This window comes from Condylura cristata, unplaced genomic scaffold (assembly GCF_000260355.1).
Source record: "Condylura cristata isolate star-nosed mole 26May11 unplaced genomic scaffold, ConCri1.0 scaffold00015, whole genome shotgun sequence".
Classification (NCBI taxonomy): domain Eukaryota; kingdom Metazoa; phylum Chordata; class Mammalia; order Eulipotyphla; family Talpidae; genus Condylura; species Condylura cristata.
In genome coordinates, this window is record NW_004567116.1 from 37,123,215 (window position 1) to 37,142,631 (window position 19,417).

At 35.6% G+C, this 19,417-nt stretch overlaps 1 protein-coding gene across 3 annotated transcripts in view; it reads left to right on the forward strand.

The window, feature by feature from the left end:
* The window catches only part of NUP98 (nucleoporin 98kDa), a 95,728-nt gene that overhangs the window by 71,912 nt on the left and 4,399 nt on the right, over nucleotides 1-19,417 (forward strand). For all 3 annotated transcript variants that reach the window (XM_004683160.2, XM_012725526.1, XM_012725527.1), the window contains exons 21-31: nucleotides 2,973-3,155; nucleotides 4,108-4,264; nucleotides 6,320-6,749; nucleotides 7,924-8,153; nucleotides 8,944-9,210; nucleotides 12,135-12,292; nucleotides 13,129-13,272; nucleotides 13,915-14,057; nucleotides 15,237-15,458; nucleotides 17,322-17,563; nucleotides 18,025-18,179. In XM_004683160.2, coding sequence (XP_004683217.1) covers nucleotides 2,973-3,155; nucleotides 4,108-4,264; nucleotides 6,320-6,749; nucleotides 7,924-8,153; nucleotides 8,944-9,210; nucleotides 12,135-12,292; nucleotides 13,129-13,272; nucleotides 13,915-14,057; nucleotides 15,237-15,458; nucleotides 17,322-17,563; nucleotides 18,025-18,179 — 2,331 coding nt within the window. The remainder of the gene's footprint in view (nucleotides 1-2,972; nucleotides 3,156-4,107; nucleotides 4,265-6,319; nucleotides 6,750-7,923; nucleotides 8,154-8,943; nucleotides 9,211-12,134; nucleotides 12,293-13,128; nucleotides 13,273-13,914; nucleotides 14,058-15,236; nucleotides 15,459-17,321; nucleotides 17,564-18,024; nucleotides 18,180-19,417) is intronic.

Here is a 19,417-nt window from a genome sequence, read left to right on the forward strand (position 1 = left end):
TCAGTTTATTTTCTTGTTGTTTAGTGCTTTTTTAAAAGATTTATTTACTTATGCTTAGAGAACTGGGGTACAGGCCAGAGGTGTGGCAGATGAGAGAATTCACCAGAGACAGAGTGGGGAGCAGAACATACAGATACACAAAGTACACTGCTGAGGGGAGCAGGGGGTGGGTCAGAAGAGGTCTGCCCCACCATGTGGGTCAGCTCCCTGATCCAGGAATCAAACTCATGCAGCAGTGGCTACTGATAGCTTTATAGTGCTGTGCTTTAACCTTTTGTACCACCAGGGAGGGCCCTGGGTGGGCTTCTTTTTTTTAATGTGGGTCTGTATTGTCCACAATTTCCCTTATACTACTTTTTGCATATCTCAAAAGGATCTGGTAGCTTCTCTTCATTTTCAGTAGTCTCCAGAAACATGATTTCTTCAATTCAATTCAGGAGTTATTTAGAAGCATTTTGTTTATTCTCCATGTTTTGGTTTATCCTTAGGATTCTTTTGGGAGGGGGCAATTTTTAACTCTATACCATAGTGACCTGAGATGTTTGATAGTTTCTGTTTCCATTATTTTCTGAGATATGTTTTGTGCCAGCGTAGAGTCTATTCTGGACAATATTTCATACTCACTTGAAAAGAATATGTATTCATTTCTTTTGGGATGGAAAGTTCTGTAAATGTGTATTATCATACAGGATTTCTAAGAGCTTACCAAGACCTCATAGTTTCATATCAGTCCACTTCCCCTCAGTTTACCTACTAGATCATATCTTCTAGCTTTGAAATCTCTGCATGAGTGCAGAGTGAATAAAACCTTAAATCTTTTAACATTCTTAAAGATATGTTGGGTTTCTTAGGTCTCTGATGAAATTCTTTGTTATTTGTTGAATCACTTTTCACTCAAAGTATTGTAAGCGAACATCTCTTCCTATTAGTATTACATCTATTTTGTGTGGTGTAATAATCTGGAGCCATTCTGCCTCTTCTTTCTTGCCACCCATCTTCATTCCTTCTTGTTTTGTTTTTTTTTTTTTTAAGATTTATTTATTCATACAGAACTGGGGTACAGGCCAGAGATGTGGAGGTTGATAGGATTCACCAGAGACAGAGTGGGGAGCAGAACAGGCAGATGATCAAAGTACACTGCTGAGGGGAGCAGCGGGCGGGTCAGGAGAGGTCTGCCTCGCCATGTGGTCACCTCCGGGGCAGGCGGGAATCGAACTCATGCGGAAGTGGCTTTAGCTTCTCAGTGCAGTGCTTTAACCCGCTGCGCCACCAGGGAGGGCCTCCTTCTTGTTTTTTAATAGCTATGAATTGCTTTCTGTGTTGTTATGCCAAGCACACTACCTTAGGCAATTAGAAATAATGAAAAAACCAATCAGCGAATGTTGAACCTTAACAACGTGCTTGGTGTTAAGATACAGAAAAAAGTTGATTATGATCTATTTTTAAGCCATTAAAATCTGTTGAGACAAATACATGCAAAAAATTATTTAAACCATTATACTGGCATAAACTAGGCCATAAACAAAATGTTACACGAGCCCAACAAAGAAGACTAATAAGTTAACATGATGGGGAGTTTCAGAAACTTAAAAGTAAAATGTTTAAAAATTATTAGACAGCCAGTGGAGTGAGAACATCACTGTAGTCCTTAATAATACGATGGGCACATCATATCAGGGTTGCTTCTGCCTTCACTTCCCTGTCAGAATTTTAAAGCATAAAAGTACTCAGACTGCCTATAGTCTCCCAGTAGACAAAAATAGTATCATCTTTGCCTTTTGACCATTATCAACCTTACCAATTGTGTTGGGTTAGAATAGTTCTTGAGGGCTGTTCACATCTGAAGTGACAGTTCATGTTTTAACACTTCATATCCAATACCTCAATTTTTCTACACTTGTAAATGGAAACATTCATTCTTTTAGTTAGCCTATTTATTAAAGGATCGCTAGTGAAAGGAAAATAGAAAATATGCCAGTGAAAATAAAGTTGAAAAAGTGCCACTAGTTGTTGTTTCTTTGTCCAATGAAATCTTTTCTAAACTAATTTAAATTATAGCATCCATTTGAGGGTTTAACATGAAATAAGCCATTTATGAATGATAGGCCAAAACAATCTGAAAGCTTAGTAAATTAATTATATCATGATATGAAAAATATTCTGTAATAAATTTTGATTTGAGAATGTTAAATAAATTGGGTTAGTCGTTAAGATTTTATAGGTCTAAGTGATTCTGGAACGTATTGTTGATTTGTACTAAACCAGTTAATTTGCAACATGCTTCAGTTTCATGAGTATTTACCATTTAAAAATATGACTGTTAGTCATGACTGTATCTTTTAAAAGCTTAATAAATGTAAATATAAATATAAAGGAATTATTCCCAGATATAAATTGTTCTTATTATTTTTTTTTCCATTTTGGAAATTACAGTAGATATTCCTTATATCTTACATAGTACATGGAAGTACAACCTAGCTATCTTTAGGATTCAAATAAATGCCAAGCCTAAAAAGTATGTTAGCTAGAAATTTATTATTAAATATTTTTGTTAAGAAATACAAAGTTAAGCTGTCTTTGATATTTGCACTTTTCATTCCCTTTTTCCCAATGGCTTTTGACTATAAGACAGCAAGAGGGCAGGTTACCATACTTATATAAATCAGAAAATTGTACTTACATGATCAGCTCTCAAGACCATCTTTTGTTTAGTTGGGGTGCTGGCTTAGGTTATAGATGCCAAACCCACAATATTATAAAAGAGTGAATTCCTAAGGCCTTATTTGTATCCCAAGTACTCACTGGGAGAGTGAGGAGGGAGTATTAATTGTTAATTCCTCTTAGCATATATTTTACATTACTTCATGATAGATTGCTGTATCATATTGGAATAACCTAAATCTGGTTTAAAAGCCCTTACTTCATGGAATTTAATGCTGCTTTTCTTATCTTTTTGCTGTCTGTATATACAGAACCAGAGTCCAGAGGTGGAGCAATTAGGGAGGGTTGTGGAACTGGACAGTGACATGGTAGATATCACCCAGGAACCAGTTTTGGATTCTATGTTTGAAGAAAGCATGCCTGAGGATCAGGAACCTGTGTCTGCCTCAACACACATTGCATCTTCATTGGGAATAAATCCACATGTCTTACAGGTGAAGTTCTAACCCATCCTATTGCAGGAAGCCAAACTGTTTTATATCCCATGTGTAACATCAACCCTCTTGATTATTTATTAAGAGTATTGATTGCTCATTAGAATGAGAAAAGATAGCAATATAGTCTTGTTCTCCCATTCAGAGAGGGAAGTCTATATTGAGAATCAGAAAACCTTGAGTCAGTCTTTTTTTGTAATTATTACTGTGAAATTAGATAAATCACTGTGAGGACTGGGTTTTTTCTTTTGTTTTTTTTTTTTTATAGATTTATTTATTTATGCATACAAGAACTGGGGTATAAGCCAGAGGTGCGGGGGGAGGAGGGTTGAGAGGATTCACCAAAGACAGTGGGGAGCAGAACAGGCAGATCAACTGAAATATACTGCTGAGGGGAGCAACAGGCAGGCAAGACAGAAGAGGTCTGTTGCACCATCGGGGTCATCTCCCTGGCTGGGAATCAAACTGTGCCGCAGTAGCTTCAGACAGTTTCATAGTGCTTCGTTTTAACCCCTTGCACCACCAGGGAGGCCCCTATTGTTGTTTTTACAAAGTATTTATTTCACAGTTTGGTTCTGAGGGTCTGAAAAAGTGCCCCGCAAAAGTTAAAAGTTTAAAAAAATTGAAGCTACAGTTTTTCATATCTTTCCCAACTTGCCCCTGCCTTTTGGCATATACAAATTTTGTCTTTGACTTATATTTGACTTAATTATTTACTCAGCAATATATAAACAACTGGTACATACCAGCCTCTGTAACAAGACTATTGAGGAGATGAGTAGTGTTATCACTTCTGTCCTTCAGCACATGTAAAGTCAGTCACACAACTCTGCTCAAGCTCTGGACAAAGCCTTGAGGCAGAACAATGTGTTAGTTGTTGTAAGCTATATTTTTATTCTATAGACTTGGGGTTTGGAGGCATACATTCATTCTGTAGATATTGCCTTTTTAGATCATGAAGGCATCATTGTTTGCTGATGAAGAAGATGTAGATATGGCCCTGGATCAACGCTTCAGTCGCCTTCCTTCTAAACCAGATACTTCACAAGAAATCTGTTCTCCCAGACTCCCCATTTCAGCATCCCACTCATCGAAATCCCGTTCATTAGGTATCGTGAAAGATGCTGTTTTACAAGATAGCTATAAATTCCTGCTTTTCACATATCTTATTCTAGCAAAATCCCTGTAAAGTTATAGGACAGGAAGATACCAGGAGGAGATGTACTCTTATAAAAATAGCTGTTATGGGAGACCAGTTTTTTAAACTACAACTAGTTTTTTAGTACAGATGCAGAATTGTATAGAGAAAAAGCATTTATGTTTTGTTTAGGGTCATCTTTTTATATGCTTATGAAGGTGTATTAGGTAGTTAGGATTTCCTAAAATTTATTTTTCAAGATTTATTTATTTGTGCATAATAAATCACCAAAGGTGCAGGGGGTGAAAGGATTCACCACAGAGAGAGTGTGGAGCACAACAGGCAGACTGACAGAAATCCACTGCTGAGGGGAGCAGCAGGCGGGTCAAGAGAGGTTTACCATGCATGTGAGTCACCTCCCTGGCTTGAGATCAAATTTGTGCTGCAGTGGCTGCACGTTGCTTTATAGTGCTGTGTTTTAACCTGTTGCACCACCAGGGAGGGTCTCCTAAATTTTAAAACTCACATTTTTATCATATTTAGGGGAGTCAGCAAGTTGTCCTGCACTCTTTTGTGCAATCCTGAAACTATTTCTTGTTGCTTTCCTGGAGCAATTGTTCCTTCTTATAATACACAAAATTTGTTAGATTATTACTTTACTTAAACCTTCAAAGCACCTTCAGAATTGATTACATCTAATTGGTAAATCTTTCCCTTTTCTAGTAGGCTTATAATTTTGTGAGACTAGAAATAGTATATTGATGTCAATTTAGGACTTAAGCAATTGTAATTTCAAAATATTTGGAAAGCCATATTGTCTTAAAAATTAAATATTTATGGAAACAGCCCAAATGACGAAAAGTAGATGACTGGATCAAAAAGATGTGGTGCATATACATGATGGAATATTACTCAGCAACCAAAAAAATAAACACATGCCTTTTGCAGCAACATGGATGGAGCTGGAAAAGATCATGCTTAGTGAAATAATCTAGACTGAAAGGGATGGTTTTACTCATAGCAGGAGTATAACAGACCAGGCGAGAAAATAATAATAATAATGAACAGCTATATACCAGAGACATTTTGTGGGGGTGGAGTGGGAAATGGGATCAAAAACAGTGGGGGAAAAGAAATGCACTGCACTATGGTGATGGCACACGGTGATTTGGTGATGGGAAGCCCACAGGGATTACAACTGAGATGAAAGAATACACAAAATGATATAAAAATAAACTATTATATATTTTTTAAATTTTTAAATGTTTAGTTTCCTTTAACTTTACTTTTTCAAAAACTAGTAAAACATCAGATAAATATCCATTCATAACACCTTTATAATTGGCAATACCTGAAAATCTAATAATTTAGTAGCTAACTACTTATAGGAGACAATATCCTTATAAAATTGAAAAGCAAAAGATAATAGAACTATCCTTCTGAAAGGCACATCTGCAATCACAAGATGCCTCAGTGGTTTTTTTTTTGTTTGTTTGTTTCCTTAAGGTCTATTATTGATTATTGTAGTGATAGAGATTTGGAATTTGACCTATATTGAGAGAGTTATATTGGTATTCTGATAAGGATATGAATTTAGGTATCAGATATACAGCTCAGTCCTTCCATTAAGTAGCTTTGTAGATTTGAACTAGTTACGTTTTCAAGCCTAGTTTTCCCACCTATAAAATGAGAATGACAACAATACTCATCATTTAAAGTTAATAAAGGATGAAATGAAAGAGTGTATAGAGGTGACTTATACAAGAGTCTGCAGTTAAGTACTAGATAACTTTCTAAGGTAGTAGTATTTGTTATTAACATTATTACTTCGTTTATATCATCATAATTAGAATTTTGGCCTGATTTCCTGGTCAAAATAGTAGTTTCTGCAGAATATGGCTTGATTTCTTTTTGGTCCATCCATATTTGATTTAATCATTTTGGTGAGGCTATAATCTCTGCCTCACTGTTTTACAAAAAACAATAGCTCGTATTTTCTAATAACCTTTTTTTCCCCTCATCATAGTTGGTGGGTTACTACAATCAAAATTTACAAGTGGAACTTTTCTTTCACCAAGTGCCTCTGTGCAAGAATGCCGTACTCCCAGAACATCATCTTTGATGAATATCCCATCCACATCCCCTTGGTCTGTCCCCCCAGCCCTTACCTCTGTGTTTACTGTACCTAGTCCAGCCCCCGAAATTCAGTTGAAAACAGTGGGCACACGCAGACAACCAGGCCTCGTTCCTCTTGAAAAGTCTGTCACATATGGCAAGGGAAAGCTCTTGATGGACATGGCCCTGTTTATGGGACGCTCATTTCGAATTGGTTGGGGCCCCAATTGGACTCTTGCTAACATTGGAGAACAGTTGAGTGGTTCTCATGAACTGGAAAATCCTCAAATTGCCGACTCTTTGGAATATGGATTCCTGCCTAATCCAGTAGCTGTTAAATCGTGAGTTATAATTTCTTAATTCTTTTTGAGAAAAATAGAATGGTAGATAAGAAAAACTTGAGCATCAGGAGAACCAAATGCCATAGGTTTGTGATTGTTCTGTATATATTTGTAACATAATCTTAGGTAGCAGAAGATATTTGTGTAATTAAAAACTAGGGTGATTAATGAGTATATACTACTTACTTAATGGTTAGATAACTGAAAAGATACAAATCCAAAGCTGAGCCTACAACATTCCTTGGATTGTTACTCTCTTTATTGTCATCCTTCATTGTTTTTGTTTTTCCTACCTTTTTGCTTATTTGTGAAAAAAAATTTGTCATTTCTTCATATATGTTATACTCTCAAACCCATTACTATAAGTGAATGTATCAACTGTGGCCGAACTATGTTTATGAAAGTAAGGTCACAGCTGATAACAATGTATGTTATCAGTTTCTGCACAATTTCATGCCTTAACATTTCTATTTTGTGCTTATTATTCTATGTATATATTTTATACATAAACGTGCTATAAAGGTTACTTATATGTTTACTGATAGTTATTATGTAATATATGTGTAGTTGTTACATTGTGTAAGATATGAAACATTTTCCTATTTTTATAATTGTGGCAATGTTTGATATTTTTACTATGGATTAAGTGACTGTGGTCACCTATTATTTCTCTTTTTTTTTTTTTTAATTGATTTTAGCCTCCCAGTTAAGAATTTTGATCCTGGTCATGACATGATGTCATGGTACTTATAGATTCTTAATATCAGTCTTAAAAACTGGATCCAAGGGTTGACAATACACTCATTTTAATTTAGAGTTGGCTCTTCAGTATCTCTAAGCTTACCTAACCTTTCTAAATACAATTTGAAAAACCAGGTAATACAATAGTTTTTGATCCCTGGATTTCATAGTATCCAGATACCCCCTGAAGCAGGTTCTTGGTCTCGCTGTGTTAATGCCTGTATTTATTATAACCTGTCTTAAGAAGTCTTTGGGTTCTAGATGCATGGGTCAGATAATTTATTTACTCAATATCTTGACATTAGGAAACATAACTTCTTGAAAGTATTTTTAAAATGTTTTGTAATGCTGTTTATAATCATACAAAGAAACAAAAGTTTGATAAGAAATTTGTAGCATCTTCATTTTCTTTGTTGTCATTTGCCCCTTGTAGCCTAACCGAGTCCCCATTCAAAGTTCATTTGGAAAAACTCAGTTTGAGACACAAGAAGCTGGATGAAGACCTACAATTATACCAGACACCTCTGGAACTCAAACTGAAACATAGCACTGTCCATGTGGATGAATTGTGTCCTCTCATTGTCCCCAACCCAGGAGTTGCTGTCATTCATGACTATGCAGATTGGGTTAAAGAAGCATCGGGAGACCTGTTGGAAGCACAGAGTGAGTAGTATACACTAATCTTCTACCCTTTGTGATTATAGGAATAGGGATGTGTTCATTGGTGGACAAACTTCCTTACATCATTGTAGTTGGTGGATACTTAAGCTTTAGCTTGTATGTAACTAAATGAGCAAAGGCCCACTCAAGAATTTACATCATCAAACTTCCTTTTTGTTTTCCTTTTTCAGGAGCCTTTAGCATAGTAATTAAGAATATAGAATTAGACTGAGATTTCTTGGATTTAAGTCCTGATTCTGCTACATATTGCCTGTAACTTGGATCTGGTAACACTAATACTTCAGTTGTCTTACACATAAAATGAAGGTGATAACTACTGTATAATTTTGATGTATAGATTAGTTGGCTTACTCTTAAGTGCTTTGAACAGTATCATGTAACCTCAATAAATGTAAGCTGTACCTATAGCAAGAGAAGTACCTCAAGTTTTTAGAGCACTTTATATTTCCAAAAGTATTTTTTAAATAACTTGATCAAATAAAAGACTTTTGAGATTATTTTAGCCTTAAAAAGGATAAAGGAAATTGTTTAAAGATCATAGGGGTTATATTTATTTAGGTAAATACAAATGTACTTAGAAATAGAATGAGCATACAATTATATCACACCTCTGGAATTTGTAAATCATAGCTGTGTGAGGTGAGACAAGTTGCAGAATATCAACTTGAGTGGTTATTTGAGGATTTTGTTAATTTATTATAACTAGATACACTCTCTAGGGTTATTTTAAGACTTTATATTATTGCTTGACTTTTTGTTTATCCTTCCTTAGTTGTGAAGCACTGGAGCCTAACATGGACATTATGTGAAGCTTTATGGGGGCACCTGAAGGAGCTTGACAGCCAGTTGGATGAGCCCAGTGAATATATTCAGATTCTGGAGCGAAGGAGAGCTTTTTCTCGCTGGCTATCCAATACTGCTGCACCCCAGATTGAGGAGGAAGTCTCCATAACCCGAAAAGACAACCCTGTGGAAGCTGTCTTCAGCTATCTCTCAGGCAAGAGGATCAGTGAGGCCTGTTCTCTGGCCCAGCAGTCAGGTAGGGCATTTGATCCTTCCCTGTACCCCTCCTGCCTACTTTGAATTCACTGTCTATACACCTTAGTTGTTGATTTGCCTTTGTCTAGCCTACGTTTGGCCGGAAACATTGCTGGTTCTTCCAGGATAGGTATTGTGTCTTCTAGTTTTCTCTTTAGAGCATTATATAATAAATAACATGTTAAACCATACACATAAAAATTAATTCTATGTATTAGATACACCTTTGTAGTAAAACTGGAAAATGCTGGTAAGTAAAAAAATCAATAAATCCAAGTCACTTAAATCCAGTACTATTCACTATAAATATTTTAGTGTACAATTTGTACTTAAACAGTTTTACTTTTTTAATATATGAAGCATATACACATATGTGCAGAAGGCAAGTATAATATGTAAACTTTCAAAGATGTTAACCTGACATATATACTTTTTTTCATATAATACATTACAAGGATCTTATATAAGTAGATACAATAGTTAAGTGCTTCTTGTATTTTATATGTAAATGTGCCATATTACCAAATTCCTTGGCACTTAGGTTTTTGTTTACTACTTGAACCTCTAAACATATATGCTTTGCACTAATAAACTTATTCAAATGAATACATAGAATTTCTGGACTAAGATGTTTACTTGACTTTCTATTTTAGAATCTCCCATACATATTTGTTCATTTAAGTACTTAAGTACTTTTAGTACTTGATGACTATCTAGAGATGAATCTATAAAAATAAAGGATAATCTGGTTCAAGATAATCTGTATAATCAGATCAACTCTTGTTTATTAGAGCTTAATTTATCTGAAGCCAACATCAGGTGGATTTCTTTTTGTAAAGCTCGCCCAATTTGGAACAAACACAGGAAAAACTATACTCAGTTGCCTAAATAACAAATAGTCTCTACATATTTAACTCAGTACCTTTTGTGATCTTCATACATTTGTATAGTAAGCACTTGTTTTCAGGATTGACAATCTATAAAGTTATACAAATTACAGATCATAAGGGGGTAATGTTATGCTTACCAACACATAGCGGAAAAAGATCTTGCTGAGTACCAGTCCCATCCTTAGATTGAAGTCATTCACAAGGTTACATTAGCACTACCTTTCAGGTTACTAAAAACTTCTTCAACAAGCCTGACGCAGGGTTCATAGGACAATTGCACAGAAAATGAAGAATGTAGAATACTTGGTTAACACGATCCACCAATGTTAGCTGATATCTACCCAACAGGAAAAATTACCTCAAATCGATAACCTAAGCATCTAAAGAAATTAGCAGAAGAGCAAACTAAAACCAAAATTAGAAGAGAGGAAATTAAAATAAAGCAGGAAATTAAAATAAAGCCTACAACACAAATCAGTGAAAACAAAAACATAAAAATAATAGAAAAATCAAGAAAACCAAAATTCTTTGAAGAATGTTTACAAACTTTTAGATTGACTGAAAAAAAAGACACAAATTACCAAACATAAAAGGACAAACATTGCTATAGCCCTACAGAAAAGGGAATACTATGAGAAATTCTTTGTCAGCAGTTTAACAACCTAAATAAAAATTAACAGATTCCTAGGAAAATATAAATTAGCTGACTTAATGAAAAAATAGAAACTCTAAATAGGCCTACCGTAAGTAAAGTAGCTGAAATAATTAAAACTCTTCTCTCAGAACAGTCAAGAGTTGAATATCTCAGCTGGTAAACACTATCTTAATGTTTAAGGGTGAGATAATACTAACTCATAATTTTCCCAGGATGTAGATGAGGAAGCACTTTCCAACTTATGATAACATTACTCTGATATCAACATAAATCTATGAAAACCTGTAGGTAATATCATATTTAATATGAAAGACGGAATGATTTCACTCTAAGATGGGGAATACCTTTTGTGTACAGTACTATAATGTACATGTACCTTGTCCATACAGACAAGATAAAGAAGCCTAAGTCATACAAATTAAAAAGGTGTCACCTAGCATCCTGCTATTTCTCAGTCTATGCAAGGTCTATGAAAAGTCAAGGATTGGCAGAATCTGATTTGTTGGTTAACGGTATGCTCAGATCAGAAGGAGATGATCATGACAAATAATTGATTCAAGGGAAATTTTCAGGAACTAGAGTTTCTAGTCCCCTCACATTTTTTTTTTTTTAAGATTTATTTATTTGTGCATACAGAACTGGGGTACAGGCCAGAGATGCAGAGGGTGAGAGGATTCACCAGAGACAGAGCGGGAAGCAGAACAGGCAGATCAACGAAGTACACTGCTGAGGAGAGCAGCGGGCGGGTCAGGAGAGGTCTGCCGCACCATGTGGTGACCTCCGGGCAGGCGGGGATCGAACTCATGAGGAAGTGGTTTTAGTTTCTCAGTGCAGTGCTTTAACCCGCTGCACCACCAGGGAGGGCCTCCCCTCACATTTTAGTTAAAATCTTTTTATTGCCATAGCCCTTTGTACTTAAAAAAAATTTTACTAAAAGAGATTATTGGTTTTGTAAGAGTGAGAGTCAACTAGTCTCTGTACCATACACATATTTTCCCTTTAGGTTTAGTTTACCATTCTCAGTGTCATTAGATAGGACATTTGATTAGTTGGGTATATTCTCAATTACATCACATAAGTTTTTTCTACAAGCTTGAATCCCATGATATTTTCCTCCATTTTACAGATAAATTACCTTGTCTAGGGTAATCCTGTCATTGAACTCTGTATACTGTATAGTACATATGACATTTAGGTTAAATATTGTAAAAATTTTCTACACAAACAGAAAATAATGTAAGCTCTTGATCACTGTTTTGGCACTACTGTAGAAAACAGTCATAGGTGTTAAGTTCACCCTATTTAAGGGTTAGAAGAAATACAAGTTTCCCCAAATCGAAATCCTCAGTAATCACTAGAGAACTTCTGTTTCTCTTGTAGGTGATCATCGTCTTGCCCTTCTTTTATCCCAGTTGGTGGGTAGCCAGTCAGTCCGTGAGCTCCTTACTATGCAGCTGGTGGATTGGCATCAGCTCCAGGCTGACTGTTTTATCCAGGATGAGAGATTGCGCATCTATGCCCTACTGGCTGGAAAACCGGTACTTTCCTCTTTATAAATTGAGTTGTTCTCTTATTTTACTGAGTTTTGAGAATTGTTTACATATGTCTGGATATGTATATGAATTGCAAATATCTTTTCTCAGTCTGTGACTTGTCTTAATTCTTAGTTTTAGTATGTTTCATGATCATAAGTAAGCAACTTATTTTTTATTTTTAATTGAAATATTTCAGTTATAAAGGACTAGCATATACAATATAAAAATTAGCTATATAGAAAATAAATATTAAAATTCATCACAGTAATAACTATAACTTCTAATATCATGGTAAAAATGTGTCTACTTCCAGACATTTTTTTAATTCTCCATTTCCCCTTTCTCATTCCTAACTTAATTGAAGTAACAGTGCGTTACATGTTTAGAGTATTCATTGTTGAGGGTCAGCACATATTTGTACTACATTAAGTTCTCTGCTAAAAGTACAAATTTTATCTTTTACCATAACATTCTTCCCTTTCCCCAATTTATCCAATAGTTGGTTTTAAATTAAATTTTATTTTTGTCTTATTCAGCTCATTTCTTTGTGTTTGTCATCTTATTAAAGTCAGTTTCTAAAAAATTATATAGCTGGTCAGAATTTATACACACCTGTATGCTAGCAGCTGAGGGGTACTCCTCCACTTAGTGGTTCTCATCTCAGCACTGATTGTCTAAATGTACCCTCTTACCTGTCATCAAGGCACTATATTTTATATTTGGATCATTAATACTGCCTTCTAGATCACTTAAAATATTACTTGGATAAGTAAATAACTTGGAAACTGGGTATAATAAGTGAAACATATAGCTGTAATACTGATTTTTGTCTCCTGCAGGTGTGGCAGCTCTCAGAACAGAAACAAATCAATGTGTGTTCTCAGTTAGATTGGAAACGCTCCCTGGCTATCCATCTTTGGTATTTGCTTCCACCAACAGCTTCCATTTCCAGGGCTCTTAGCATGTACGAAGAAGCATTTCAGGTATATGTGTCCAGTTGAGCTAAGGAAGAGTCCTTGTGGGAATTACTTTAACTATCATCTAATTGAAATGTACCCAGGAAGTCTTATGGGAGACTTTCTTTTCTCCTGTCTTTAGACTTGGCTACTTTAAAACATCTTCAAGTATTTACTTAATTTTATTTAATAAGAGGTTTCCATAACTGACTCCTACTGCTGTTTTCCCACCCCTAGTATCAGAGAATTTTTCTGTATTCCTAATTTTCTCTTACTTCTTTTGAGATTTCCCTCAGATCTGACCTGAATATATATTTCTTGTCAGTGCTAAGGTTAAAAGGAAAAAAGGTTATTTCTGTTTTTAAATGCCATCTTCAGTTATTTTACTATTGTCTATTATCTTATATGTTATTATCAGAATTATTTGTCAGAAAAAAGAAAGCACTAAAAGTGAGTGTAAAAAGAATTGTGGCAAGAAAAGGAATGGAGGTTTAGTGAGAGCTATATGAAGTGTTTCCTAATCCACTAAAAATTGATCAAAATAAATTTAAAGTCCTTCTAGGATGTTGCTTTATTTTTAATACATGTGTCTAAGTAATTGAGACATTACAACATCTTATGAAACACTAACAACTGATAATATCATTTTCTCAAAATTTTTCTCTTCAGAATACCTCTGAGGGTGACAGATATGCCTGCTCCCCACTTCCTTCATACCTGGAAGGATCTGGCTGTCTAATAGAGGAAGAACAAGACTCAAGGAGACCACTTCAAGATGTGTGCTTTCACCTTCTAAAACTCTACAGTGACAGGTAAATCAGAGTCTTGTATTTTAATCATTGATGACTCCATGAGTTTGAGGGAGTCCTTTTTTGAGTCCTTTGCCTGTCATATGCCACCATATTGCGTAAGTCCAAAATATAACTTGACACTAGAGTACAAAGAGCTATGGCGCTAAAGTTAGAAGTTTTAAAATTATTTTAATTAACTTATTTGAATGTAAATCTGCTGACAAGATAACATTTATATTATCCCCAAAAAAATTCAAAGTAGTGATTTCCAAGAATCTAGTAGTTTTTTTGTTTTGTGTTTTGTTTGTTTGGTATGTAGTTCAGAGGTGGGGAGGAGAGGGTAACGGGATTAACCAGAACAGGTAGTTTTACTGAACTATACTGCTAAGGAGAGCAGCAGACAAGACAAGAGAATCTCGTCTTCTGTGCCATAGGTGGGTTAGCGCCCTGTCTGGAAATCAAACTCAGGCCTTATTGGTGATAGCGTGAGACTTAACCCCTACGCCACCAGAAAGGCCCTGTCAAGGATTTTAAGTGAAGACTTAATGTGCTGAATGACTTTTTGTTGCAGTAGATTAGTTTTGTTACTCTAGATTTTTAAATAATTGAGATTGTCCTATGTGTTATCTTTTGTGCCTGACTTTTTCACGCAATAACTTTGAGATCCATCCATGTGTATCAGGAGGATACTTTTTTGTTTTGTTTCTCTGTAATTTATTCATTTGCAGCACACTTTTAAAATTTAACCATTCTGGTAGTCATATAATGTTATCTCACTGTGTCTTTGTGTTTAATAAGAAATATAAAGTGGTTTACATACCATAGAATAATAGTGACACATTATCAGACCTAATCAGTTAGTCAAAACTATCTTAGAAATACTGAATTTTCTGTAGTCGTAAAAGCTTGCATATCATTTAAGTTCTTCAAATAACTTTCTTTTAAACAGAAAAATCTACTTTAACATAGTGTTTTGAAAAAATGTGCATAGTAAAATGAAGAGAAGCTACCTTGTTTGTTAGTAGGTACTGTAACCTGGATGAACCTAGAAGTGTTTTGTAATAGTCTAAGAGAGAGGTTTTGGAAGTCTGTAATGCTTCTGTTCTCTGTTATCTACCTTTGTTGTCTGCTGACCAAAATAGTTGACCTATTAAGTACAGGTGATCTGCCTGATAACACTCAGTACTTACTTCATTGCAGACATTATGATCTCAACCAGTTGCTGGAACCCCGAAGCATAACAGCAGATCCTTTGGATTACCGCTTAAGTTGGCACTTGTGGGAGGTACTTCGGGCTCTTAACTACACCCACCTCTCAGAGCAGTGTGAAGGTGTGCTGCAGGCCAGTTATGCTGGCCAGCTGGAAAGTGAGGGACTCTGGGAGTGGGCCATCTTTGTCCTCCTGCATATTGACAACTCAAGGTGAGTGAGAACCCATTAAACCCAGGGGGCATATCTAGCACTACAAGTCAGTACAAAGGAATCAGTCTGTTAGGCTTTAGTGAGTGTGGTTTCAGAATGTATTCTGTGTACACCCTTGTGATAAGATAGTTCAACCTGCAGTTTTTATTGCCTATCTATTCATGTAAACAAGTTAGAAATAAGATTGCCTTTGATTAAGTGCCATTTTATGCTATTTATCATAAGGCCTTTCCATAAACTGAGAAGGAGAGATCTTTGTGAACTGCAGTGATTAGATGCATACTTACAGGAGATAAGATTCAAACAACCTATAAGGTTGAAATAGGAAATAAGTAGAAAGGGGAGGATGTACTTGGGTGGGGCAGTTTATGCTCACACATTCACTTGAATGTGACATGTTTAGAATTATGCAAAAATAGAACTGGTTGAACTGCCTCACTGTGGCCAAGAAGTGTTTTGATGGATTGGCAGGGAGGACCCCTGCTCTTTATCTTTCTTGTTGACTTTCGCCCTCTCTTTCATCATCGTATTTACCTTGTTTAGATTATATGTTTTGATTCCTTGTCCTGAAAGATCCCTTTTTTTCATGGTGCAAATGAGATAAAGTTGGAGGTGTTTTTGTTAAAGGCAGTGAATGGCATTACAATAATAAATAAAAACACTTATATAGTGCTTTGTTATGTAGTGCTTTTAAATATGTTTATACTCTTTTAAGTACTTTATACATATGTTAACTCATTTAATACTAAAAATGAACAAATGAGATAGGCACTTATTGTCATCTGTTTACAAATAAGCAGTCCAAGGCACAGTAAATTCAAGGTCACAGTTAGTAAATTGCAGAGTGAGACCTTCAGCTTAAGACACTCAGAGTCTACACTTTTACTCACTGCCCTACGCTGTCATGTTGTATGTTATGGGAAGAAGTTGAGTTTTGTGGCTAGAGCTATGTAAATTCTAGATCCACCATAGACTCTCTGTGATATAGGGTCAAAAGGGTCACATACTCACTTTTGTTTTTGTTTTTTAATCTGTAAATCCCTATTCAAAAATGATGGTGAGAGTAGAATAAAAGTATAAATAATCTAGCATAGCCTTCCTTTAAGGAATTTTTGTCTCCCTTACAGTAAGCAAAAAGATCCCAGAATTTTCTTTTGAATGTATTTAAATGTACTCATAGGTAATTTCACATGATGAAAGACTGACTAGTTTGAGGACTGATGACTCAGAGTGGCCTGTGGGAAAATAGATCTTATTCCCTTGAAAAAAAATGTTTTTGAAAGAGACAGCTGTGATGAGATTGGAAGCCCTTGAAAAGCATGAGTTCAGAAAAGCGTCTTTAGAGTAAAATCATTTTGGTCTAAAATGAAAATGTCAGGTCTTTTGGCCCAGACAGAAAAGGACTGTACTTAAGGGACCTTGAGCTCAGAAGAGTGAATTTAGATTTCTATCTAGAGATAGAAAGAAAATGAATTAAGAAGATTGATAGCTTTGAGAGAGAAAAAAAGGTTGGAACCAGAAGAGACCTTATCTTTAAAAGAAACTACTTTGTTTCTTTAAATTGACCTTATGAAGAAAAGGGAGGAAAAGGTGGTTGGGAATAAACTACAGAGGACTTCCTCTTTGGAGTCTTAAGTTTCCACCTTTCTAATTCTTGATCTACTGATGCTTGCTGTTCTTTCATTTAAAAAATAAATGCCTCTATGATGTCTTTTGATGATTCATTGATTGATAGATTAAGTGTGAAGTTTGAAGTGATCTCCTAAGGGTCAAGATTTGCAATTTAAGAAAATGCCCCAAGCCAAGGCAGCCTTTTCCATCAGTAAGAATGACATTTATTCCAACTTACATTTCTTCTTATAGCATGCGTGAGAAGGCTGTTCGAGAGGTGCTTACTCGACACTGCCAACTATTGGAAACACCTGAATCTTGGGCTAAGGAGACTTTTCTGACCCAGAAGCTTTGTGTTCCTGCTGAGTGGATTCATGAGGCTAAAGCTGTGCGAGCACACATGGAATCTGACAAACACTTGGAGGCCCTCTATTTATTTAAAGCTGGGCACTGGAATCGCTGCCATAAACTCATCATCCGGCACTTAGCTTCTGGTAAGTGCTCATAACAGGGGCCTATGTCTTCTAAAATCACCTCTACTTTTTCTAATCACTGAATGACATGAGTCAGACCAGAGGTGATACCTAGTACAAGCCATGACCAATTTGAATCAAATCACACTTTGTAAAAACTGCAGACCAGAAAAAGAAGAGCAGGAATATATCACAGTATTATCACTTTACGTTTTGATAGGAATATTCTTGATGTTGAGCCTTTTTTTACTTGATGAAACTTTATTCAACGACAACAGAAATACTTATTTGGGGAACTTGTTTGCCAGAAATTGTTCACCTTTTTTTTTTTTTCTTCAGAGAATTTCAAAATACTTCACATTCTCAAGTCTGACCTAACATTATTTCCCTGTCCTTCCTATCTTAGATGTCTGCCACATCCTTTGAACTTTTAGGAACCATGTACTTGTGCAGAGATAGTACTTAATGTTTTGTTTTTTCAGATGCCATCATTAATGAGAACTATGATTACCTGAAGGGGTTTTTGGAAGACTTGGCTCCTCCAGAGCGTAGTGGCCTAATCCAAGACTGGGAAACATCTGGGCTTGTTTACTTGGACTATATTCGTGTCATTGAAATGCTCCACCATATACAGCAGGTACCTGAGTTCCTTAAACCACCCCTTGACTTTCCCTTCCTCTGTTCTCCCGTAAGTCACAGAGACGTCAAAGGCCTAAGCAACCTTCCCCCCCCCCCCCCATTTTATTGGCAGAGAGAATCATGTCTGAGCAGGAGGGACATTTTGATGAGGCTAATTTGATGTAGCCATTTTGACAACTGTATCAATTTTTTGTATTGATTACCAAGTAGGATGTATAGTAGACATTTCTAAGGCTCATCCATGCCTAGGCTCCTCCCTTGCCTAGCTCTAGTTTGATTGAGAAGTTCAGGGGTGAGAGAGAAGTACAGAAAAGTCAGATTTGGTAAGAATCATTTAATACTTTATTTGGCATGTTATAAAATTGCAAATGTTATGGCTTTAATTTCCATTAACATTTCTTGAGTCATTCTCCATAGCCATAAGATAGATCTCCATTGCTTATAGCACAGAGAACAAAATCATAAATAGGATCCAAGCACTTTTGAAGCATTTACTTTTCACCCTTGCTTTAATTTCTCTCGCTTTTGTTTACATTCAGCTTGCCACACTAAATTAAACCAAACCTCCTTTTATTAATTACACTTTATTACTTCCAAGCACTCAGTATATTTTTCTGTAAGTGTACTTGACTGTACTATAGTTACACATATCTTTTCAGGCTGCTATTAACTCCTTTGGGGCAGACCTTCTTTATTTTAAGTCTAAATAAAAGCTATAGAATATAAAGAATTGAGTGCTAGAATCAGATCATTAGGTTCAATTCATTGGTCTTGTGACCTTGAGCAAGTTAGTTAACCTGTCCTTCTCATCTGAAGGGAATGGGGTCACAGATTATAATAGATAACTGACAGAGTTGTCACAAATATTAAACAAAATACATACAGTACTTTACATCAGTAAATGCTTAACAGTTGTTATCTACTATTATCCTAATCAAAGCTCCATCTACTTACACAGTGCCGTGCTTATAATATGCATCATTTAATAGATGTTATTTGGGGTAGATTAAAAGGATCATCCCTAAGTTATTACTAAAGAAACACTTAACTAATTGAACATTATCCATGTAGACAACCAAGTTATTGAGGACTTGCCATGTGTCAGCACTGGTGGATTTGGGATATAAAGGTAAACCATATGTGTTTTGCACTAGCAGAGTAACAATTTTTGTAGAGGAGTTAATAATACAGGTAAACCAGCAATTACTGTAGAGGGGTAAGTATGGGAATTAAACA